Source organism: Hyperolius riggenbachi, chromosome 9, assembly GCF_040937935.1.
Source record: "Hyperolius riggenbachi isolate aHypRig1 chromosome 9, aHypRig1.pri, whole genome shotgun sequence".
Taxonomy (NCBI): domain Eukaryota; kingdom Metazoa; phylum Chordata; class Amphibia; order Anura; family Hyperoliidae; genus Hyperolius; species Hyperolius riggenbachi.
Genome location: NC_090654.1, coordinates 239,355,812 through 239,381,433, shown reverse-complemented (window position 1 = coordinate 239,381,433; position 25,622 = coordinate 239,355,812). Strand labels below are relative to the sequence as shown.

At 45.5% G+C, this 25,622-nt stretch overlaps 1 protein-coding gene across 1 annotated transcript; it reads right to left on the bottom strand.

The window, feature by feature from the left end:
• On the bottom strand, positions 1-24,986 carry ACTR10 (actin related protein 10). Its single transcript, XM_068254195.1, has 13 exons — positions 24,828-24,986; positions 21,627-21,699; positions 20,100-20,182; positions 17,047-17,155; positions 15,471-15,578; positions 14,444-14,511; positions 11,762-11,841; positions 11,643-11,678; positions 8,521-8,600; positions 5,229-5,302; positions 4,177-4,258; positions 2,974-3,175; positions 1-1,117 (listed from the first exon to the last, which is right to left on the bottom strand). Exons 1-13 carry the CDS (start codon positions 24,902-24,904, stop codon positions 936-938), a joined length of 1,254 nt encoding a protein of 417 aa, XP_068110296.1. The 5' UTR covers positions 24,905-24,986; the 3' UTR covers positions 1-935.
• Between the last annotated feature and the right edge of the window lie 636 nt (positions 24,987-25,622).

Below are 25,622 nucleotides of genomic sequence, written 5' to 3'. Positions count from 1 at the left end.
TTTCACTGTAGATTTTTCTTTATTTGTTAATTGACTGGATGACAACAAACTAGAATAATGCAGCTGTTGTAATAACTTATTAACAATAGACATAAACCGCACATAAATCCTCAGTGGAAAAAAAAGTAATACGCCTTAGTTACCAAAAATGGTTATCTTAAGAGCGAAGTTTTGCCATAAGAGCAGTTGACCTGTTTCTTCTGATTAGTCAATACTGTGCATTTTAGCGCTCAATGTGTGGGGACAGGGGCATCTACTGTGTAATAGGCCCTTACACACAGTGGATTTATGTCGCCCGTCGGAGATTGTGACCTGATCCCTCAGGCGACATTACTGGACCAATGCTATGCAGAGGCGGAGTCAGATGTACAGCTGAGGATGAGTTCTGATGCTATGCGGGGGTGGGGCAGGCTTGTCGTCACAAGGTGGTGAGCAGCAGCACAAAGGTATCTGCCGTCACTCAGCTGAGTTGACACTTGCAAAATGGAGGTTCGGGGACTACAGTACGCATGCCGGATTATCAGGTGAGGCGGTTGTTACTACCAGCCGCAGCCAACTTAAATCAAGTGTGTATATGGGACTTACTTAGACACACAAGGGTCATCATGTGACACAGTGACATGGGGTCGCTTTGTGACAGTGACACTGCATGAAGCTGCGCTGTGAGAAGCACACTGAAGGATTGTAGAATATAGCAAGTAAAGGTACTCGCTGTAACCATAGACGTGAATTATTCCTAACCATGTTCCAATAGGAAGAAGTGGATAGCTTAGCTCTGCAGCACGGACCATCTACCACATCCACAGTGCAAACCACAGAACTCTTCACACTAAACCACGCCCCCTCTAGCTGGCAAGCCTATAATAGTGCTTTGCCTTTGGCATACATATAAAGTCTTTGTCCTGGTCAGGCTTATAATACAGCAGGGGGCGCCATCACTTCTCAGTAGAAAAGGCTCTTTTCATCATCGGGGGTGCAGACTTCCCCACATCAAACATCATTTCAAGTGGAGGGTTGTTCAAACAGCACCAGTCTGGGATGCGGCCGGTCTGGTTGTAATATTCTTTAGATACGGAGCGGCTGCCAAGGATGTCCTGTAAAGCTCCAAATATCGCTCCTAAATGGAAGAGAGTGAAAAACGATATGGAAACGTGCGTCTGACAGATCACACAAATATACAGAGAACAGGTTACATGCAACAAAACATCTGCTTGGAAGATGAGTGGAAGGAGGTACTTAGGACTGGGTACCTATGCTGGTATTAGGGAAATTACTCTGCTAGCAACCTTGAGGTTCCTGCCAGCGTAGCGTGCACTCTTAAGTTACGCATGATGCTTCCTGCTGTTGCGCATTGTGCTGGTTGCACTACCAGAACTTCGCATGGCAGTAGGAAGGATTGCACGTAAGTTAAGAGCACAGGATCACACGTGCTGTGCGCTCGCTTTAACCCATGTTTGAGCACGGTAGGTTTAGTAAATCAGCCTGTATGTCCTTTGTGTCGCAGCTCAATGGACAATATCGAAACACAATGCAAATATATTTCAACTGCGCTTTCACAGTGGCATGTTTTCCCATTGGTATAATGCACTGCAAGCAGTCCGTTACTGAGCGACATGCGTAGTTCTGGCTGCAGTGCAAGCATAAGACTACGGACTGTATGCTGCACTGTATTTGTGGCATCACAGTGAAAATGTGCGATGGAACTTTCCATCATTGTTGAGCTGCAGATCCAGAAAAAAAGGATTGCAATGCCACGGATATAGTGTGCAAGTATCCTGAACCTTTGCATATACCCTGATGCTCTGAGGTCACAGACTGCTAAGTATCAGTTACTCCCACGCTGTTATATGCAGATAGTAACTGAGCATCTTTACGAAATTAAACAAAATCAGCAAACTTTCCTAACTGGGCAACATGGTGCTATGGAAACCTTCAGGAACAACTGTGCAGCAAGCATAGTCACAACACCTGATCTGCATGCTTGCTCTGATTCAGTATCTTGGAGTATTAGAGCTAAAAAGGCAAGACAACCAGCAAAGGGAACAGAGATGGCAGCCTACATATCCTTCTCTTTACAAATCCCTGAGGCTGGTTTCCTACTTCAACAGGAAGTGACCAGCGCTTGCTCCTGGGTATGCGGAAGTGCATGGAAGCGTATTGTAAAAATACACTTCAGCGCATGCATGCCGCGAAGTTGCAACGCCAACGTGCTTAGAGAACCCTGCGTCGCCATAGACGAACATGACTTCTGGGCTGATGCAGATCACCGCAGGTCGCCACGGTAAAATAGGTATGTGCTAGCGTTAAAGAGGATCTGTAATGGGGGATACCTACCTCGGGAGGGGAAAGCCTCTGGATCCTAATGAACCTTCCCCCGCCCTTCTCCGTCCCTCCATTCAATTGTACAGTTCCCCCGAAGTGCAGCAAGGTAAATATTTACCTCTCCTGGATCCAGCGCAGGCGCACTAGCGGCTTTCTGTTCAGGTTAAGGCGGAAATAGCCGAACCCGATCGGATCCACTCTACTGTGCAGGTGCAACTCATTTGCACCTGCGCAGTAGAGCGGATACGATCGGGTTCGGCTATTTCTGCCTTACCCGAAGGAAGAGCTGCTAGTGCGCCTGCGCTGGATCCAGGAGAGGTAAATAAAACTTAGCTTGTCAAGTTTGTCGGGGGAGGATTTGGGGGAGCCAGAGCTGGATTCCTGCTGTCTTCAGAGGTCGGGGAACCCTCATTGGGAGCCTGAGGCTTCCCCCTTCCAAAGTAAGTATCACCCAGAGGCTTTTTTTAAAAGGTACAGAGTCTCTTTGAAATCGGGCAGCGTACCGCAATATGGGAAGTATGAACTCCCCTGTAGACTTTAATTAGGCTGCGGTAGCAGTGGTTCAATTTGATGCACCGCCCCCAGTGTGAAAGGGCCCTTAGGGTACCTGTCTCTTTCTGCATCTAGGACTTGACAACGGATCTACATTACCTCCGAGCCAGGCCACGCTGTTCGGCTTTGCAGGCGGTGTGTGAATCTTAAAGGTCTTTGTGGCCAGAATTTCTTTATATTTTGGCTTTTCCACCAAAAATCGTATCTCTGCCATTAACCGATGAAGAAACCCCGGCAGCATGGCTGTGCCACCGATCACCACTATATTCTCTGCCAGCTGTTTCCTGGTGTCTATCGGGCACTGTGCGACAGAAGAAAAAGGATTATCCGTAACAGGTGTAGACTTTCATGCAACAGTTCAACACAGAATATTCTGAAAGGGGATGATGAAGATGATGGTTAACTTTCCAAATATACATAGCACCAACATATTCCGCAGCATTGTACATAAATAGGGGGTGCGCACTACAGACATGAATTACCAACTATAAACTATGACAAATGAGGAGAAGAGGATCTTGAACAATCCAGCTTACAGAAGACTCCCCATGGAACTTAAAGGACAATATGGAGGCTGCCATATTTATTTCCAGTTAAACAATACCAGTTGTCTGGCAGCCCTGCTGATCTATTTGGCTGTAGTAGTGTCTGAATAACCTCAGAAACAAGCATGCAGCTAATCTTGTCAGATCTGACAATAATGTCAGAAACATCTGATCTGCTGCATGCTTGTTCAGGGTCTATGGCTAAAAGTATTAGAGGCAGAGGATCAGCAGGACAGCCAGGCAACTGGTATTGATGAAAAGGAAATAAACATGGCAGCCTGCATACACCTCTCACTTCAGTTGTCCTTTAACCCTAACCCACAAAGCTCTCCACAATCTCTCCTTTACATCTCTTCCCTGGTTTCCAGGTATCACTCCAACAGCAAATTCAGATCTGCACATGACGGTCTCCTGTCCTCTTCCTCTAGAATCACTTCATTGCAAGGTTTCTTCCATGCCTCACCCCTCATCTGGAATGCCCTTCTAAAACATATCAGTCACTCTCCAACCTTTAAAATCTTTAAGCGCTTCCTCAAAACTTTTTTTCCCCCGACAAGCATACGAAATAACTTAGGCCATTCCCATTCAACCTCTGGCAATCTGCTTCAGAAGGCTTCAGAGCAGCTCAGAACCTACCAGACTACTCCAAGCTTCTGAATTCTGCCTCCGTGCTTTGGAGCCCCACTGGCACCAGTGCAGTCTATGCTTAAAACACCAACTATTCACATTATAATGCACTTGTAATGTAGTCTGGTACCTGCACAAGTGAGTCCAGAATCAGTGTGGCCACAGACTGCTCTTCATTGTCCTGTTCAAAAAGCAGCTCCACAACAGAGTCTCTGAAAAGGATAAAACAATGTCAAGGTCAGTTCTGAACATAAAAACCTATGTACAAGGTAGGTGAAGAAACACGCACAGGAGAGTTTGCCGAGAACAAAATTTCACTACAAAGATTGGCACGACACAATTTATGCACAATTTACCATATTTTTCACACCATAAGATGCCTCGGACCATAGGACACACATAGGTTTAGAGGACAAAAACCAGGAAAAAAATATATACTAAACCTGGTGTATCTGGTCCAGGAGTGTTTTGTGGAGCTTCTCCCCCCCAGCTCCTGAGGTCAGTGATGCTGCATTTTCAGGCATGTAACATAATTTACCCTCATGAAGCAACAGCTCTGCATGTAGAGTGTCCCTGTGAGAGGGCTCCCTCCCTCCAATGTGCATGATGTACCTCGCCCCATCCAGCAGCTGTGTGTGTGGCCCCACGCTCCCTCCGATATGCATCTGCATGTAACAACCCCCCGTCCTGTCGCAGCAGCACTACTGTGGCCGTTTTCCCAGCAAGCTTGTTCTCTCCATCCTTCCGATGTGCAGGCATGGAGCCCTGTCCTGCAAGCTGCAGTGAATTAAACCGGCCTCCGTACCATATAGCTTAGGGTCCTCGCTGATTTGCAGGCATGGAGCCTCCGTCCTGCAAGCTGCCTGCGGCTCTGCTGGGAATTACACTGGCATCCATACCATATAGCTTAGGGTCCTCGCTGATTTGCAGGCATGAAGGCTGTCCTGCAAGCTGCCAGTGGCTGTGTGGTGAATTACACCGGTACCCGTGTGCCAGTGTTATTCACCACAGAGTCACTGGCAGCTTGCAGGACAAGGACTTAATGCCTGCAAATCTCGCTTCTTTTTTGGGGAAAAAAGTGCAACTCATGGTGCAAAAAATACAGTATATAACAATGCCAAATAGAAAAAGTTGAACTACTTATTAAAAATACTGTAGTGTTTTTGCAAATAAAAACCAAACCTGATAGCTCCCTTGACATGCAAAATCTTCTGTCCATCTAGTGGGTAATCAACATCAGGGGGTGGTGCGGGGCGCTAGAAAAAGATCAGAATCAGTATTCTGAAACAAAAACCTTCACAAGATTTTGCCGCAGTGTTCTCCCCAGGGCTAATTAGGTGGGCGGGCCGCCCGGCTGTTTTTAAACCCCGCCTGGCTGTTGTCATTGGCCCACCTAGCTAGAAAAAAAAACAGCCAAAGCAGAAGCGTCCAACCGCGCTATACTACATAATGCCGACACAGCTGCAGTCTGCATGCGCGCTTTCTCCCCTCTCTACCTCCGTCTGTAGCCTGCATAAGTATGTAGATAGGCAGGCTAGCAGCAGTGGGTGGCCGTGGGCAGGCTGGAGGGGCTCGCCTATCACGGATTCTGGCCGGCATTCTTTCTCCAGGCTCCGGTGCATCTTGTAGAGCTGTCCGGCTTCCTTACTTTGAAAACAGGCCTGTGTAACAGCGCAGCCAATCGCTGCGCTCACAAGCAAACCAGGGGTGCCCAGCCATCCAATAGCATGGCTTGGGGAGTGGCTTATGGAGTGCTGTGTTGTGACACACGTGGAGGAAGCTGGCGGCAAATGAAAGATCATGGAGGGAGCCGGTGTTGTGTCCGATTACGCTGCCTTTTGATTTGCGCTGCCCCGCATGCGCAGTAGGAGACTGTGCGGCCACATTTCTTATTGAATGATGCTGCTGGTGGTAAAATACTAAATATTTCCGCTCCCACACCTCTTACACTCCCCACATTTTCAGGGTAGGGAGGGAACCCCCAGAACGACCTCTATGCCAAATTGCAGCCCCCAAGACCCGCTGGTTCCCGAGATAAGTTTCTGTAATCTATCTCCTGAACCAGAGGGCCTGGGGGGTTGCAATTTGGTATAGAGGTAGTTCGGGGGGGGGGGGGGGGGGAGGGGGTTGTCCCCTCCCTACTCTGAAAATGTGGGGAGTCTAAGAGGTGTGGAAGTAAAGATATTTAGTATTATACCTCCAGCAGCATCATTAACTTCACACTGAGCATGCATGCTACTCAGTGTGGAAGGAAGCATCCGGGCAGCGCAATCAGACATTACACCTAGGTTTGTGCACGGAACAGCCAGGCAAAGAGAATAGAGATGCGAAGTTCGGATCTTTTCAATGATCCGGATGATTCGAATCGGATCATTGAAAAGATCCGGATCTTTGAGCCGAATCTCGGATCATTTTACAAGGGAAGCATTCGGGGGTGAAATGATTAGCAGGACAAGACTTTCCCTGCGGTGGACAGAGAAGGGGAGGGGGGTGGACACACAGAGAAGGGGAGAAGATGGACAGAGGGCAGGGAGTGGACAGAGAAGGGAGGAGGGACGAGCAGAGAGCAGAAATGTTTGTTTGCACACAATACCCACATGCTGCAATCATTATGCTTTACATATATTTCACCTACATGTTCATCTGTATACTTTGAAAGCAAACCTTGCACAGTGAAAGAAAGCATTCCCCAAAGCATTCCCAGAAGTGAAGTGCAGCTGTTTAGAGCAGTGCAGGGGGATCATATTGCACAGCAATCACAGTGCCTGCAAAGTTACTGAGCTGTGCTGAGCTGAGCCAAAAACTTCCAATTTGTTCACTGCATAACTACCGAACGGACAGCCTATAATGAGCAGCACATTATAGCCAGTATGTGTGCTCTACACGTATCTGGCAGTGGCACCCATGTCCCCTCTCTCTCATCTACCTGTCCCTGCAAGGCTGGCTCCCCTCCAACAGAGCGATCCATCTCTGCTCTGCTTCCAGGACCCCGCTGCCTGCTGAGAGGGGGCGTGTCGCTTCTTGCCTCGCCCCTTTTTCGATCCGAATCACTCATTTTGATGATTCTGATGATTCGACTCATAAAATAGTTTCGGATCAAAGATCCGAATCGTTCATGATCCGGACAACACTAAGAGAGAAGCAGCAGCTACAAACACAGGTTAGCATAATGTGAAGTCTGCCTGGCTGGAATGTGAGGAATTTATTTTCATCTAGGGCTGCACTGGCAGTGTGGATTCACGCCCCCCCCCCTCCCCCTACTCACTCCTCAAGATGACCCGGTGTGTGTGGATTGCAGATCTCAGCATCTCCCAGAGAGAACACTGGCCAGCTGCATAGAGGGGACTCTGCTTGTCCTGTCACAAGGCTTTGTTACATAGCCTGATTTCAGTGTGCAGGTGATCATCTGGGATAATATAGGTGGTGGCTGTGTGTGTGTTTTTTTGCTTTTTTTAAATTCAGCTTTTGCTGCTTATTTTGGTTCAATACCTATTATTTATGATAATTGAATTACCCCTGTTGTCATGTTACTAACTATCCCCAGGTGAGCGTACAATCTAATTCCTGCCTTCATGTCACTATCTATCCACAGAAGAGTTTACAATCTAATTCATGCCTTCATGCCACTTACTATCCAGGAAGGATTTTACAGTCTAATCCCTGCCGTGATGTCACTAACTATCCACAGAGGATCTTACCATCTAATCCCTGCTGTGATGACACAAACTATCCACAAACGATTTTACAATCTAATCGCTGCCGTCAAGTCCCTAATGTTTGGTACACACAATGAGATTTTCTGGCAGATTTACTGCCAGATCGATTATTTCCAGCATGTCCCATCTGATTTCCAATTGATTTTTCATTCAAATCTTTTGGAAAATTGGGCATGTTGGAAATAATTGATCAGGTAAGAAAATCTGCCAGAACATTGCATGGTGTGTACCAGGCATAACTATCCACAGAGGAGTTTACAATTTAATCCCTACCGTCATGTCACTAACTGTACTCAGAAGATCTTACAATCTAATCTTTGCTGTCAATCATGTCGCTGGGGGAACCTGAGCACCATAATCTGAAACAATTTCTCTCTAATGCTAGGTACACACAATGCAATTTTCTGACAGATTTACTGTCAGACCGACTATTTCCAACACGTCCAATCTGATTTCTGATCAAATTTCTGCTCGGTTTCCCATAGAAGTGAACGGAAAATTGATTGAAAATCAAATTTAACATGTTGGAAATAGTCGATCTGACAGTAAATCTGTCATAAAATTGCATTGTGTGTACCTAGCAGGTACATCGGCTCGTCTCCTCATCCTCCTCCTATGCTGTAAGCAGAATTGCACTGGTCCTGCATTCCCCTGTCACACCCCACCCGGCTACTTTTTCATTGCACCCGGCTGGAAAAAAATCCTGGGGAGAACACTGTTGCCAATGTTGAAAAGAGAACAAGTCTTAGAAGTCTTACCTCTGAGCTGCCATCAATGTTAAACTTGGCAGCCTGGAGCTTGAGGCCTCTCTCCAGGTCACTCACAAAGCAAATCCGCACTGCAACAAATCAGATACAATCACTGTTAATACATAGGTAAATATATGTCATATTTTTCATCTATCCAAGTATTCCTTGGATAGTGGAAGTTCTACATTCTGTATCAGTGCAAGCTGAGATGCACTCAATATCGGGTGCCTCAGGAAGTACAAAATCTAGAACCGGCCCTGCTGACTTGTTTACTGAGAATGCTGGCAAAGCAGCAAATGACGATCAGGCAAAACACAAGCCTGGCCGGCTATGCAGAGTGGCACAGGGAGCTTGTATAGTTACCCGAGTTCCAATTACCTGTTATTACATGTGATCGGAGCTCAGAAGATGGTGTCAGCGATGCAGCGCCACCCGGTGATGGAAAAGACTGTTCCATTTCCCATCTACCACCACCGTGTGGCGCTACACTGCTGACACTATCTTCTGAACCCCGATCACATGTAATAACATGATCAGAAGTCAGAAGAGAACGCCATGGGTGGATGAAGAGGAAAAGCCAGTCCAGCATCTGGACAGGTAACTATAAAACCCCTTCCTAAGCCGCTCTACATGACCTCATGAGGCAGTTCTGCCGGCTGAGGTTAAAATTAGTGCGAATCTTCAAACAAAATATTTCGTTTGAAAATGCTAACGGGTTAATGACCGTGTCGAAGTGACGGGATGCACTTGAGATGTAGAGTTTATATGTCACAACCCCAAACTTATAATAATCTGTTTCTGCATGGTCACGCCTCCAGTAAAGTTTGAGACTCTGAGATGCAGGAATGGGGGGTTGTATGTTGGTACCGTATTTTTCGGACGCCCCTGAAAATAAGACGCACCTGGGTTTAAAGGACAAAAACAAGGGGGGGAAAAAAATACATACTAAACCTGGTGCATCCATGGTGAAGAGGCATCTTGTGGATTATGCCCCCTTTGTAACTCTAGTGTCTCCCTGTGTCCTCCTCTATGCCCCTTTGTGTCCTCCTCTATGCCCCTTTGTGTCCTCCTCTGCATGGGCACAGCACAGGGAGTCCCAGACATTGCAGTAGGTTGGAGGTTCATATTGGCAGGCGTTCACAAATCAGGAACTCCCTGCATTTGGAGAGACAGTGACTTTTTCCCCCCACTATGGGGTAGAAAAAGTGAATCTTATAGTCCAAAAATTACAGTAAGTGTAAACACAACATTACAAGTACATTGAGGCATCTCAGCATATTGGTTAAAGTGACAAGTGTATGTTAAGGGGCCCATACACTCAGACGATTTTCTGGCCGACCGATCGATCCATCGTTTGCAAATCGGTTGGCCAATCGACCGATCGATGGCCGATTTCGATCTATTTCGATGGGTTTCCATCGAACTGGCAGGGTGGAAAATTTAGGACGATCTGATGAGATTGCTTATCAGTTTGCATCGGCCTTAATGGAAATCTGATGGCAAAAAAATGCCATCAGATCGAATTTCAATAGATTTCAAACTGAAATCTGTTGGAATTCTATCCTGGTAAAAAATGTTCTAAAAACGCATCAGATGCATTTCTTATCTATCTGCTGCCAATCTGACGAGTGTATGGGCACCTTTATTGAACTTACCCACACAATGGGCATGATTCACAAAGCTTTTTCACTCGGTTTCCTCTGTTTTCACCTTATCTACAGTATGTTATCTACAGTATGTTATCTACAGTATTCTTAGGCTCCCAAAGAGCAAAAATATAAATCATTAAGGTAAGAAAAGTAATATTGAAATGAAGTTTAATCAGGAACAACTGACTTGGAGTGATTGTTTTGCTTGTAAACGTGCTGAAAAATTATTTCTATCAATTAGGTGAGAAGTCATTTATGAGAAGTTTTGTGAATAGAGCCCAATCTGTTCATAGTAAAGTATTTAAAATCTGTTGGCCCTCATACAACATGGAGTTGGTAAAATTGGATGTGTGTAGCAGGCTAAACACCAGACCACATACAACCAACATTAACAGGAAGTGAAAGAGATCAAATATATCTGAGTTGTCTAAATCTTGACCTAACCCTCACTGGCGCTATGTGAACCTTTATGGCACCCTCCTCCATACTGCCATATTTGTTTTCCTCTTTACCGTGCCCCAGGGCAGAAAACATTCGGTCCTACAGCCAGGGCCGGATTTGTACTCTTTACCGCCAAAGCTGCCCAAGTCCATAGCCGCCGGTCACAATGCAAACGTGCACAGGCAGCTAGCTGCAGAGTACCACAGTTAGGCGCTCGACTGATCTCATTACATTGCAGCAATTGCAAGCTTGCAAATTCTGCACCAGTTTAGACTGCTGCTTTGATGCCCTTGCCTCTGTGGTGCCCTAGGCCAAAGCCTAGCTGGACTTGACCTAAATCCGACCCTGCCTACAGCCACATAAATATTTACTTTTACCTATGCAACTAGCAATTACGGTGGACAATCATTCAAGACACAGATTTCTTTCTGATCGAATGTGATTGAAGAGAGATCTGTTGGCCACCATAAACCACAGCATGAAATCTTTCGGGAATTGGTCTTGTGATGCCGCTTCATTGCCCCCGGCCACGCCCACAAATGTTAGATGGACTAATACTTCACCTGTCCGCCGAGAGTTTACACTTCTTCCTTATTGGTGCGTGGTCGCCAATGTAATGGACGTGTATGACGTCACACGCATACGCCCCACGTGCAATATGCCAGCAAATATATGGGGAGCCAATGAGGAAGACGAGTGTGGACACGGAGGCGGACACTTGGGGACAGTGTGACACAGGTAAAGTATGAATGTACGGGCCCTAGCGTTCGTGATTATCGCATGTCATTACCCCCATGCACCCAATCAAGCACAAGCACGTCAGCCTGTGATTTTCCAGCACGTCCGATCGATAAATGCGTCCCAATTTCGGCCTGAAATTGGTCAACTGCTCGATCAGGCATGCTCTTGACGGCACTAGTTTTCATCCGATTTGATAACTATCTAATCGAGTGGTCGATTGGCCGCCAAGTCGAGAGATGTATGGCTACCTTAACTAGACACTAATTAGGAAATCTCACTGAAGAATTTTTAGAACAATACCTTTAATGTCTTCCACAATTTCTTCAGGTACGCTGCCTGGAAATAAAATACTACAAGTTAGTATATAATACGATATAAATCCGAATCATTCTGCTTTTGAACAGCAGCACTGGTCTTACTCATTATAGATGTGAGGCTCTGATCCTTAGCCGTCCCGGTATTGGCTGTGCACTGCTCCAATAACTGCCCCTCCAGCTCCCTGTACAATGTGAAGGAGAGGCACATAGTAAAATATACCCGAGACTGACACAGACAATCATACTAAGCAATACCTCCCTTAAAGCGGGATTGGCAGCCACAAAATCAAATTTAATTTACCCACTGCTGTGTTTAATGTGTAATCTACATGCAGTCTGCATTTCAAGCATTCCAATACAATCGGAAACGTTTCTGCTGTAATTAATCTTATATCAGTCAGCCTGGCTCCTTTGTGGTACATTGATAGGGAGAGGGAAGCTTGTTACCTCCCCTCCCACATTCCTGCTCCTCACTGATTGGCTAAGGGCAGTTCAGCGTGACAGGAGGCTGAGAAGGGAAATACACCTCATCCCTCTGCAGAAGCTGCTGAAATACGATCTATGCTGTGCTCACTCGTGTTCACAAAGCAAGCTAGATATGACAGTGCAGTTTCTAGGAGAAAAAAAAAAAGAGCAAGGGAGGAAATTATATAAAGTAAAAGATGGACAATGCCTGGAATAGTTTTCGCTTTATTTACCATATACAATTCACTGAAATCAAAATGTGGACAGTACAATACATGTGTTATGTAAGTAGAACAAGTATTTATCTACTTATATATGTGTTTTTTTTCCAGGGATAGTATGGGTGTCTCTGCTGCTTTAAGTCTTATTGTATAATCATTTAATTTTAATTGTACATGTAGCATGTATCAATGAAGAGGTTTGACATGTCTGATTCATCTATTTAAATCTCGGGAGCACAGCAAATACTGCGATTTTACACTTGGTAACAAAAGCGGTAATACCATTCAAGGACAACTGAAGTGAGAAGGATAAGGAGGCTGCCATATTTATTTACTATTAAACAATACCAGTTGCCTGGCATTGGTTCATGCATCAGTAGTGTCTGAACCGCACAACTGAAAAAAGCATGCGGCAAATGCATTAAGTCAAACATCTGATCTGCAGGTTCAGGGTCTATGGCTAAAAGTATTGAAGGCAGATGATCAGCAGGACAGCCAGGCAATTTGCATTGTTTCAGGCTACTTTCACACTTACTGCGTTTCATAGCGTTACAGTACTCTCCCCAGCTCACCACAAGGGCAATGTATGTCTATGGGGACTTACACAGTGTGATGACGCGGTGTGACTGAAGAAGCAAAATCAACGCAAGGCTGCCGCAGAGCATGTAATGATAAAACTCGCTCTGGGTGTGTGATCTGGGAGGGGGTGGCTGCACAGAAACAGGAATGCCATAATGGGTGGGGGGGGCACAATAATGCCTGCAACGTTATATCTGGGAGCACAATTTAAAGGAGACACATCATACTGGGGAGATTAATGAGGAGACACCATAATTCGGGCCCTATAATAGGGGATCACCATAATGTGTGCAAAATAAGGGCCATGTCACACAAGAGACACGGTAGAGCAGAGCTGGGAAAACTACGGCCCACGGTCTGTATCCGGTTGTACGTGTTTTCAGCCCCTCCTCTCTCCCTGAAAATTTGTGTGCAGTGTGTAACAATAAGTTTAACACACCCAATTGCACTTTCCAGCTCCGATCTCCATGGCCACGGTGGCATCACATGACCCATCAGTACGTACACGCCACATGATGTTGCTGTGGCCATGGAGATTGGCGCTGGAGAGTGTGATTGGGTAAGTTAAAACCGATCAGTACACACACTCACAAATCTGCATTGCGGGAGGGAGGAGAGCGGAGGTATGCAGGCCACTAGCAGGAATGTGGCACACACAGAGAAAAGTGTGCCCAGCCATGCGGAAGAGGTTTCTCAACCAAAGTGACTGGTTAAAGCAGTCTCTGTTAAGAATATAGCGTGTACAGCCGCCACAATGCTGACAGATTTAGAGTTTGGATCATCTAGGCTGAGAGCATTGTTCTCCTCCTTACCCTTCCCTCTGGAAGCTGCTTAGTTGTGCACTGTGCTGTAGTCCCGCCTCCTCCCCCTCCATAGCAACAGAACGTGTCACTGGTACTCGGCCCTCAACGGTCGCCTGAGGGATTGAGTCCCAATGCCTGCAGGTGACAATTCGTGTCTGTACTCACCCTTAAGGTGCGTACACAACTAACAACAACCGTTGGGCATAAAGATCCAATCCCCTTGGGCAACATTGCTTACCTGGACTGCACTATATGTTCTGTTGCTATGCGGGGAGGGGTTGGGGCAGAGGGACGACGCAGCATCTTCAAAGAAGTTGATCGCTGCTCGGCCAAGCTGATCTGCCAGGTGAATCGCTTGCCGAGTGGATGTCGGCCTCTGTACACACGCCTAACTATCAGCTGAGGCAGTCATTGGCCAACTTTAGTCAAGCGTGTGTACAAGGCTTTGGTTACTGCTACTAAGTTGCTGCGCAGATGCTACTAATGCAGCATACGTATGTCTGTCATTTATTTGGCTGCTTTCCATGCACTCTCATCAAGCTACATCTGTTTGTAGAAAGGGTGCTGATAACAGTATCCACGGGTTTACTAACATCAATAATACTTTCCCCACATTCTTATAAATGAGCCCAGTTGTTTGTTCCTTCTTTATAACATGATGAATGTTCTGAATAATGCGGGAACAAGGCCTAACAGCCGAATATTGGAACACTTACTTGTGAATGGCTTTTCCACCCAGAGGAAGAGCTCCCCAGCAGCTGAGGATAGGAATACCCTCATATATCTGTTATTAGTTAAGAAACAATACTCTGCCACATACAATAACTGTTAAAGAGGAACTCCAGTGAAAATAATGAATACAAAAGTGCTTCATTTTTACAATAATTATGTATAAATTATTTAGTCAGTTTTTGCCCATTGTAAATTATTTCCTCTTCCTGATTTACATTCTGACATTTATCACATGGTGACATTTTTACTGCTAGCAGGTGATGTAGCTGCTGCTTGTTTTTTTAGCAATTGGAAACATCTGTAAACAGCCATTTCCCACAATGCAACAAGGTTCACAGACAGGAAACTGCCAGGACCATGGTCCTGACATCACACTGTGGGAGGGGTTTCACCACAATATCAGCCATACAGTGCCCCCTGATGATCCGTTTGAGAAAAATAATATATTTCTCATGTAAAAGGGGATATCAGCTACTGATTGGGATGAAGTTTAATTCTTGTTCACGGTTTCTCTTTAATGCATTGGATCTGTTACAGGCCCAGTCCACACTGAAACGTGAACGCAGCGGCTGCGGAAATGGTGCGGTCAGGTCACCTGCTCAGGATGCGCTGGCATCGTTCACATTACCTGCCATTTCCATCCGCTGCTTTCATGTCACCACCCATCCGCTGTTGTCTGTGCTTTCCCTGTTGTTCCGGAAACAGAGAAAGCAAAATAAGCAAGGGGCTCCTTGTTGGATAGTAAAAAAATCAATGTGAATCCTATCTAGCGACATGGAGGATCCTCACTGATCCACCATGAACCAATGAGAATTTCCCCTGTTGCAGCAGGATGGAGTGCCCCCTTCTGCTGCTGGGATCCCCTGCAGTGGACCTAATGGTGGCCCTGAATCCATATTGAAGTTTTAACACTACTAATCTATCATTACCCCCCCCCCCCCAAAAAAAAAAAAAAACAGACCGAAACTCAATTGTAGATTTCCTGTGACAGACTGGGACAATAGAGGATACAGGCAGGACAAGGCTTTCTGCATATCCGCAATCCAACACTATCCCAGAGTTGACACCAAGTGTCAGAAGAGACATAAGGTGACCCGGGGCAAACAGAACGGAGGGAACCTGTGGAGACAAAATTAAAATGATGCTTATGTGATTCCAGGTGCAGGTCAAACTAGAGCAATGCATAAGGCAATTACAACCACTGGCCTTTATTACAGCAACTGATTCATACACAGTTACCAGGGCAGATTTGTCAAGAAAAAACTGGAGCAAACATAGAGCAGGAGCCAAGTGTAACAGGAAAGATGCACTTCATGTTATCAGCGGGTTGCATCGCATACAGTGAACAACAGAGTCAATGAAATATGTGCTTCAATAAGAGCTGGCGTGTTTTGCTGTAATGCACACAGTGCGTTGGGATGCTGTACAGTGTTATATTGCACTCCCCACACTGAACATCGCATAGAAGGTGTATTGCAGCGTGACAAGCTGTGTCATCAAGCAGCAATTATGCCGCAGCGCACCACTGAGAACTAAGGCTTTTCACCCTGCAATGCATGTGATAATCACAGTGCGGCGAGTTCGGTATAACGCCGTGCAGCATCCCAAAGCATTACATGCAGCACGTTACCACAAAACGCTTGCGTTAACAGTGAAGCTTACTTTTCATTGACTGTATGATTCACTTTATGTGACGCAACACATGGATAGCGTAAGCAGGGCTGTGGAGTCGGTACAAAAATCATCAGACTCTGAAGTTCATGAAACCAACGACTCCAGGTACCCAAAATTGTTCATACTCCGACTCATTAGTCTGATTTTTACAAAGGCTATGTATAGATTTGGTTCAAAAATTATCTGACTCCTCAGTTTATTGAAACCATCGACTCCAGGTAGCCAAAAAATTTCCGACTCCTCTGCCTTGAACGTGAGGCGCAACTTTCCTATTCTGTTCCTGCAGGGAACACAACGTGCACTGTGAATGTAGCCTTGGCCTGTGTACTTAAAGGACAACTTTAGCAAGAAGACTATGGAGGCTGCCACACTTATTTCCTTTTAAACAATACCAGTTGCATAGCAGTCCTGCTCATCTTTTTGGTCGCAGTAATGTCTGAATAACACCAGAAACAAGCATGCAGCTAATCCAGTCAGATATGACAATAATGTCAGAAACACCTGATCTGCTGCATGCTTGCTCAGTGTCTATAGCTAAAAGTATTATGCCAGGTATACACACAATGAGATTTTCTGGCAGATTTACTGTCAGATTATTTCCAAAATGTCCGATCTGATTTACGATCGATTTTCCATAGAAGTAAAAGGGAAATAGATCGGAAATCAGATCGGACATGTTGGAAATAATCGATCTGGCAGTAAATCTCTGTGTGAACCAGGCATTAGAGGCAGAGGATCAGCTGAACAGCCAGGCAACTGGTATTGCTTGAATGGAAATAAATATGGCAGCCTCCATGTCCCTTAAGACGATTTATACACACACATATTTATATGACACACAATAAGCAATTTCTTTTTATTTGTTTGCTAATCTGTTTTTCACTGTAATGCTCAGGAGCTGTAATCCGACTACCTCAAAGTACTTGAAGAGAACGCGGGTGAGGGTCTCCCTGAAATGAGAAGGAGAGAGTACGGACTCTATTAACACCACACGGCGGTCTCTGGGATTCACCAGCAGGTGTCTGAAAGAAAAGAAAAAAAATGTGTGTTCTGTGGGGAATATTTCAAGAATAATTATTTGTCTAAAACAACATTTTCTCCACATACTATACATAGGCAAAATGTGTTCCTATAGGAAATAAAATTCTCCTATTAGGCTGCAGAGTGTCAATGATATGAGATGTTTCCTGATGCAATACTGATGTTATCATAGTAATGGGAGGAGCCAAAGACTGACAATGCTGTGAGGCCTCTTTTCCAAGCAGTTCAGCCTCCTGGCTGCTGACCAGAAGTGCCATTCGGCTGCAATTACATGCAGTCCAATGGCAGCACGTGGTAACAACGCACATGTCACGTTTGACGCGCAGCAGCATTGTCCAGTGGCAAAAACTGTCTTATGTAACTTATTAACATGGCAACCGGTGTGCACAGATGCAACTACATGGGGGGGTGCGTCTGTTCACGACCTGTCCACCGCCTGTGTCAAGCGCTACCAAGCGACCGGTCAATGGCTGAGAGCAGCTGACTGGCAGTTAATTCACTTCCTTCAGCTGCTTGTGGAAAAGTGGCCTGATATCATGTGATCAGATACACAAAGTGTGAGCAAACCTCCCATTCTTTATCAATGAGCAGAAGCTGAAGGGTACATGTCGAGGACAACAATACCCTGCAAGCCCCGAGCATACAGAATGACAAAGTCCTAACTGTTGTGTGCTGCTTCATAGACTGATACAGGTTACTGCTTATGACATTTCTCACTTTCAACAGAAGGTTTTTGCGATTTTACAAATAGGAGTGAGCATATGAGGTGTCCCACAGCAGGTTCACCATGAGCTTGCTGGGGAATTTGTAACTTAAGGAATAGACAAACACAAATTCTACTGTTATTTGCATGATCAGTGACGGTTGACGTACAAATGAAAAAGCGGTGGAAACCTCCTGCAGTTATCTTCTTACGGTCTATCTTGGGGACCTCAGCAGGTAAATCTGTTGTTACATCCCAGTAATAGTAGCTGGCTGCAATGCTTTATCAGCTTCACCAGTGTAACATTAGACACAACACATAACAGCCACTCTTAGGGCCCATTCCCACTGGGGCTGTTTGTGGCAGATTTTAGGCACACGAATGCGGAACTGGAATCTCAGCCTATTGAAATCAATGAGCTGCTTCCGAATTCATGCGCAAGAAAAAATTCTGAAGCACTGCTTCAGAATTGTGGACAACACATCCAAATCTGCATGGCACGGCTACGGGGAAGCGTAATCGGTGTGCAGAAGTGCCAGCGTCCGCCTGCCGGCGCTAGTGGAAACCCGCCCTTAGGGCTCTCTCTACGGGCAACCAAGAGCATTAGGGCTGGCTTCCACTAGCCAGCATGCATCCTGCAGGACGCACTACAGCACTTGAAATGATGCAGGCATCCAGATCGCTTAGCCATTCCATGCATGACTAGCGATTCAGATGCGTGCTCCAGAAATCTGCAGCATGCTGTCCAGATTCACAACGTTATGCGATCTGAACAGCAAGTCATTGGCCACATAGGCAGCATTAGGTTCACACTTGCGGTTCTATGCCAAACGGACCGGATGACCTGACCGGATCCGGATCGGAACCGTACGGTTCTGATCCGGATCCGGTCAGGTTGCATCAGGTGTGCATCAGGATGCGATCCGGATCCGTTTGGCAAAAGAGTAGAAATAAAATAAAAATGTTGGGGTCTGGGAGGTCAGCAGAAGGTGGACCTGTGGAATCAGGCCCTCCGCTGTTTAGAACTCACCTCCACCTCCGACATACTGCCAACATCTCCAGCACGTTAAACGTCACTGCTGCTCCACTCCAAAATGCTTGCCCATGTGTCCCCATCCAAAATCGCCGCTACAATACGCATAGGAAGTGGGGTAGAACATCCGGATTTTATAGCCAGTGTGTTGTGCGCTCTCCGGTTCTCATTGGTTTGTATTGGCCGGATGCAACAGTCCGGCTCCGCTCCGGATACGTCTGCCGGAGGAGCCAGACCAAAAAATAGCGCATGTTGGATCTTACGCCGGAGTCCGGATCCGGTCCGGACGAAACGGACAAATGTGAACGGACGCATAGACTTTCATTGCTATGCTGTGCGTCCGTTCCGCATGCGGTCCGGCTCCGGCACGGCGATTCCGGACGTCGACCGCTAATGTGAACCGGGCCTTACCCTGTGTGACTCGCCTGTGAGGTAACACTGCAGATTCTGGCCAAATTCGTCCCTAGTCGAAATGGGCCTTAGGAAGTCTTGCCTATAGACTCCTCAGGGTCCATCCACACTTAAAAGCTAAAAACGGTAGCACTCAGCACTACCGTCTTGCGCAAGTGATTTTACCACGATTAGCGTGGTAAAATCACTATACACTCCCAAGATTCCCGGCGATGGCGATCAGTGCTTGTTGAAGCACTGTATTGCGATCGCTCGAGAATCGCAGCAAAATCCTGCAGGCAATACGTTTTGCGATTGCCTTTAATCATGAAAAGCCCGCAATCGAAGGCAATCGCTGCAGTGAGATCACTGCCATTGGGTTACTATTGTGCTAGCACTTTAAAAAGTGCTAGCGCTTCGGTGATTAGAGCACATGTGTCGAACTCCAGGCCTGGAGGGCCAGATCCTTGCCAGTGTTTAGGATGGACTGAGAAAGAGAGGAATGAGTTCTACCTGTTGCATCACACCTTTCCTGATTCAGACCCATCAATTAATTTGATCTGTGTCAAAAATGTGCGAGGACCCCGGCCCTCTAAGGTCCAGATTGACGTCCCTGGATTAGCGGTGATCACCTTTTGAACTATGGCAAAGCCAAAAATCCTACATCACAGTCAGCACCCTTAACCGGTGTGCTATCCAGCTGCCCTAAACATGATGACAAAACACTATAATGTCCAAAATCTTAGAAGCTGAAACTTTATATATTTTTAAAAAGTGAAAACACGATTGAAAGCCTTACCTGAAATAGAGCATGTGAATGAATTCTATCAGATACGAATAAAGTTCTTCTGTATTAATATTGTACTGGACGACTTTTATTGGCTGTAAGAAAGTAAAAAAAAAAATTCAGCAAAAAAAATGTGTTAGTTAATGAAGCTAGAATTCCCATGCAGAATGGGGGAAGGGCGGAAGAGAAGTGAATCTGCTGGTAAAGTGGAATTTAGGGAAAAACTCCAAGGACAAAAAGAATGAGATCTAGAGAGAACTCATGGAGAAGCACATGATCAGTTTGATCAGCTGATAGATTTGTAAGCCTCTGATTTGCTGAGATGACTTCCTGGTTTAACACATGATCATGGCTAGCAAATCAGAGGCTTACAAATCTATCAGCTGATCAAACTGATCATGTGCTTCTCCATGAGTTCTCCAAGGATGGGCCATCTCTAGACACATTTTTATTGCTGTTCAGGGCTGGATAAATCACAGGAAGCCAATGATCCTAGAAAATTACACATGTCAACCTAAGTTTTCATGTTTGCTGTCAATAGAAATGACACAAATAGCTGTAAGGCCTCTATCACACTTCTTAGTACAGATAGCTGTGCAATCAGAACACAACGCTTGCGATTTTGCACTACCTGCGCTAAGAATGGATCAGCACAGCGCTTTGCTGAAAAAAGCATGCAGCAGTGCTATAGTGCTTCGCACTGCTGCACAGCGCATGTAGTCTAAACATCAGACAGTGCAGTCTATGTACTTCTGATGTTGTTGCGCGTCACGCTGTATGCGTTGCCGAAATTTACATGTCAATGTGTAAAGAGGCCTTAGGTCCTGATTTACACATTTGTCCAACCCTGGTTCAGGCAGTGCAAGCCAGTCACAGATTCTGGCTTAAGTCTTCTAATACAAGTCGTCAGGGTTCCCTGGACTACATGACTAACGTCGAGGCATCGCCAAGTAACCCCACACTGCAGCAATCAAGAATTTGCTTGCTGAAACAAACAAAAAAAATGGCATTCTATGGTCTTTCACTAAGGCCCAGTGCACACCGAGCGGTTTTAGCAGCGATCCGCCAACTGCATCCGCCTGTGAAAACGCTTGGCTAATTTATTTCAATGAGATGGTGCACACCAGCGGTTTGAGGTTTTCAGCAAACCACAAGCGTGGGTCCTGCAGCACTTTTGCAGTTTGCAGAAGCGTTTCTGCCTCAATGTATAGTATAGGAAAAACGCAAACCGCTTTGGAAAAAGCTAGATCAGAGCGGTTTTCCAGGCGTTTTTGTTACAGAAGCTGTTCAGTAACAGCTTTTACTGTAACAATATTTGTGATCTGCTGCACAAAAACGCTCCCAAAAATGCTAGGCATGTTTAGAAAGTGTGTCTAAACATGCCTGGAATCGCTCTAAAATCTGCTCCAAAAACCTCTAGCGTTTTGAGGATCTGCTAGCGGTTTTGGTGTGCACTGGGCCTTTCATGCAAGTCCCTCAGTGACCAGACTGCCTAATAGGGTGGAAACACTCCCAACCACTTAGCTCCATGCTGGTTACCTTTGCTAGGCCAGGCTTTCGGATTTCGCTTCGAATGATGCATCTTGGTCCGCTTTCACCAGCAAATCCACACCTTAAAAAATATACAAATGGTATAATACTGACAGGAAAACATTTAACACTGTCAAAAAAATTATCTATCTGCAGGCTTTCCCCTTAAAGAGACACTGAAGCGAAAAAAATATATAATATAATGAATTGGTTGTGTACTATGAATAATTACTAGAAGTTTAACAGCAAAGAAAATATTCTCATATTTTTATTTCCAGGTATATACTGTTTTTTCTAACATTGCATCATTCTATAATATGTGCAGATTATACAACATTCAGCATTCAAAATTATTCTTTCAGAGCAGTCTGTGAACTAATGACCTCTCCTCTGGAAGAGAAAAAGTAAATAGTTCAATAACACTTGAGGTAATAAAAGTCAGATAACAGCCCTCTCCATGACTTTGAAAGTTGCAGAGCTTAATTGCTTTTTTGCATAGAGATAACAACTGGAGTTTCTTAACTCTTCCTGTACTGGAAACAGTTAGACTGATGTATCTGATCTTAATGTTTTATTCCTTAGCTGTACTACACATACAAATCATAATATCATAATTTTTTTTTTCGCTTCAGTGTCTCTTTAAAGTCTGTAGAAACTGCAATGGTCTCTCCCAACAAAGATGTTATGTTTTTCTGCACATACAGCCGTTTGTTCTCCTGGACTTACTGAAAAAGGACTAGCACAGCAGCAAGGGAAGTCAGTAATGTTTACATATTGAATATATTGTTGTTTATTAATGTTTACATATTGCTCTCGGTTTTGGTTTTCTTTAAAGTGGACCTGAACTCAGAACTTCCTCTCTGCTCTAAATGATAAGCAACAGCATAATAACCTTTAAAGAAAAATATTCCCTTGTTGCAGCTGATACAAACCCTGCAATAAATCTGCAGTGTGCCTACTTCCTGCTTTCACGGAAGCAGAAATAGGGTTAACCTCCTGTGCTTACAAATTAGCTGCTCTGCCGAGATTCCTGTGCTAACACAGCTGAGAAATTAAATTACAGTTGTGATAAGTCACAGATGAGGGGGGATTAGACAGGCTGATCTCTCTAAATACATACAGGGTGCATTTATCGGTTTTCCTTCTGTCCTGTGCAAGAGGTCATGTCCACTTTAAAATATAAAAGTATCCCCAATGGAGCCTTCATCTCTCAGACAGGTGTTACATGTGTCCCCCCTCATATACTCCTAGGTCAGCCTGCTCCTTACTGACAGCGAGCAACATCTTGCAGTGACCATGTAACCCCAATACAATGTGCACCTCTATGACAGTATACCACCAGTATTGTCTGTACTTCAGTGATAAGTGCAACACACCTGTCAGCCCCCATATACTCCTAGTTCAGCCTGCATCTCAGTGACAATGAGACACATACCAGCAATCATGTAGCCCCATTACAATTTCCTCCTCAGTGACAACCACTTGTCTACTACCATGTACCACCAAGTACAGCCTGACAGTGATACCCCATCTGTCAACCCTAATATATTCCTAGCTTTCTTCTCAATGATAGTGTACCCCGTCTGTCATTCCCCACATATCCCACTTTAGTCTGCTTAAAGGTTCCCATACATGGTACAATTTTTCATTTTTTTTCCGATTAGATAATTTAGTTTGATTATTCCGTTAGATCGAATATAAAGATTTTTCCAGCATGTCCGATCAGATTTTTCTTGAAAAAACGAGATAATCGTTTGAATTTTTTGATCGAAAAAATAAATATTTTCTACTTTCATTCAATTCCATCGCTTAGATTGAATAAACGGGAAAATCGACCGTTATTATTGTACCGTGTATGGGCACCATAACAGTGACAGTGTTACCAATTAGTCTTCACACCGCCACTATACAGTCTATTTCTTGTTGACATACTACCTCATCTGTCAAGTGGAGTACAGTCTGCTTCTAAGTGACATAGTACCCCATCTGTCAGCCCCCATACACCTCCACTGTACAATTTGCTTCTTAGTGACAGTGCACCCCATCTGTCAGCCCCCATACAACATTCTGCTTCTTAGCGACAGTGCACCTCATCTGTCCGCCCCCATACACCTGCACTGTACAGTCTGCTTCTCAGTGACAGTGCACCTCATCTGTCCGCCCCCATACACCTGCACTGTACAGTCTGCTTCTCAGTGACAGTGTACCTCATCTGTCCGCCCCCATACACCTCCACTGTACAACCAGATTCTTAGTGACACAATACTGTCAGCAATCAAACACCTCCACTGTACAATCTGCTTCTTAGTGACATAGTACCCCCTCTGTCAGCCCCCATACACCTCCACTGTACAATCTGCTTCTTAGTGACAGTGCACCCCATCTGTCAGCCCCCATACAACAGCACTGTACATTCTGCTTCTTAGCGACTGTGCACCTCATCTGTCCGCCCCCATACACCTCCACTGTACAACCTGATTCTTAGTGACACAATACTGTCAGCCATCAAACACCTCCACTGTACAATCTGCTTCTTAGTGACATAGAACCCCCTCTGTCAGCCCCCATACAACAGCACTGTACATTCTGCTTCTTAGCGACTGTGCACCTCATCTGTCCGCCCCCATACACCTCCACTGTACAACCTGATTCTTAGTGACATAGAACCCCCTCTGTCAGCCCCCATACACCTCCACTGTACAGTCTGCTTCTAAGTGACATAGAACCCCCTCTGTCAGCCTCCATACACATCCACTGTACAATCTGCTTCTTGGACTTTGCACCCCATCTGTCAGCCTCCATACACATCCACTGTACAGTGTGCTTCTTAGTGACAGTGTACCCCCTCTGTCAGCCCCCATACACCTCCACTGTACAGTATGCTTCTAAGTGACATAGTACCCCCTCTGTCAGCCCCATACACCTCCACTGTACAGTCTGCTTCTAAGTGACAGTGCACCCCATCTGTCAGCCCCCATACACCTCCAATGTACAGTCTGCTTCTAAGTGACATAGTACCCCCTCTGTCAGCCCCCATACACCCCCAACTTATAGTCTGATTTTTGGTGACATAATAACCACCTCTGTCAGCCCCCATACACCTCCACTGTACAGTCTGTTTCAATGTACCCTCACAATACAGCCTGCCTCCTCAATGACCGTGCACCCCCACTACAGTCTGCACCTGAGCAGCTACCCCCCAGCACTCACTTAGTGAAGGCCTCCCCAAGGTCGATGACCACTGCGGTCTTCTCTCCCCCGCTGCCCAGCCCCTCATACAGCGGCATCCTCAGCTCAGAAGATGTGGCCCAGCTGCAGCCGACTGACAGGGAGACTCCCGAGTACCACTGAGGCCGTTCCCACTATGAGGCTGTCCGCTTCATGCCTGTCTGAAATCCGCTTCATTTCACATGCACTAATGTATTTATTAATAGGTATGTAAGGTATTTTTATGTCACTTGAGCCTGGTAAATAAGGTAAATGTGGAACGTGGCTGCTGTAATTGCGATAGACCACAGTATTTCCATTTACTGCATTGGCAGTACATTAGAGACCCGCTCGGTTACTTAAATACAGGACCAGAGAGCTGGCAGTGCAGTCTGGGAACTGTAGTTTACAGCAGAGATGGTGTATCTGTGGTAATAAACGTACCGCAAAAAAAGTAAAAATCTAAATATGGGGTGTTTGACTAATACCTTTTTGCCTTCAAATGACAGCAGTTTAAAGCTGAAAAAAATCAATTTGACAAATAGTGCGCTTGCAGTAAGCAATGCCGATAGTAGGGGGCGCAAGAGGCACAAAGTGACGTAGTCCTTTCACCTTTCAACTCACTGAAGCAAACCTGCACGTCGTAGAGATGCGAAGTTCGGATCTTTTCAATGATCCGGATGATTCGAATCGGATCATTGAAAAGATCCGGATCTTTGATCCGAATCTCGGATCATTTTACAAGGGAAGCATTCGGGGGTGAAATGACTAGCAGGACAGGAGAAGGGGAGGGGGGGT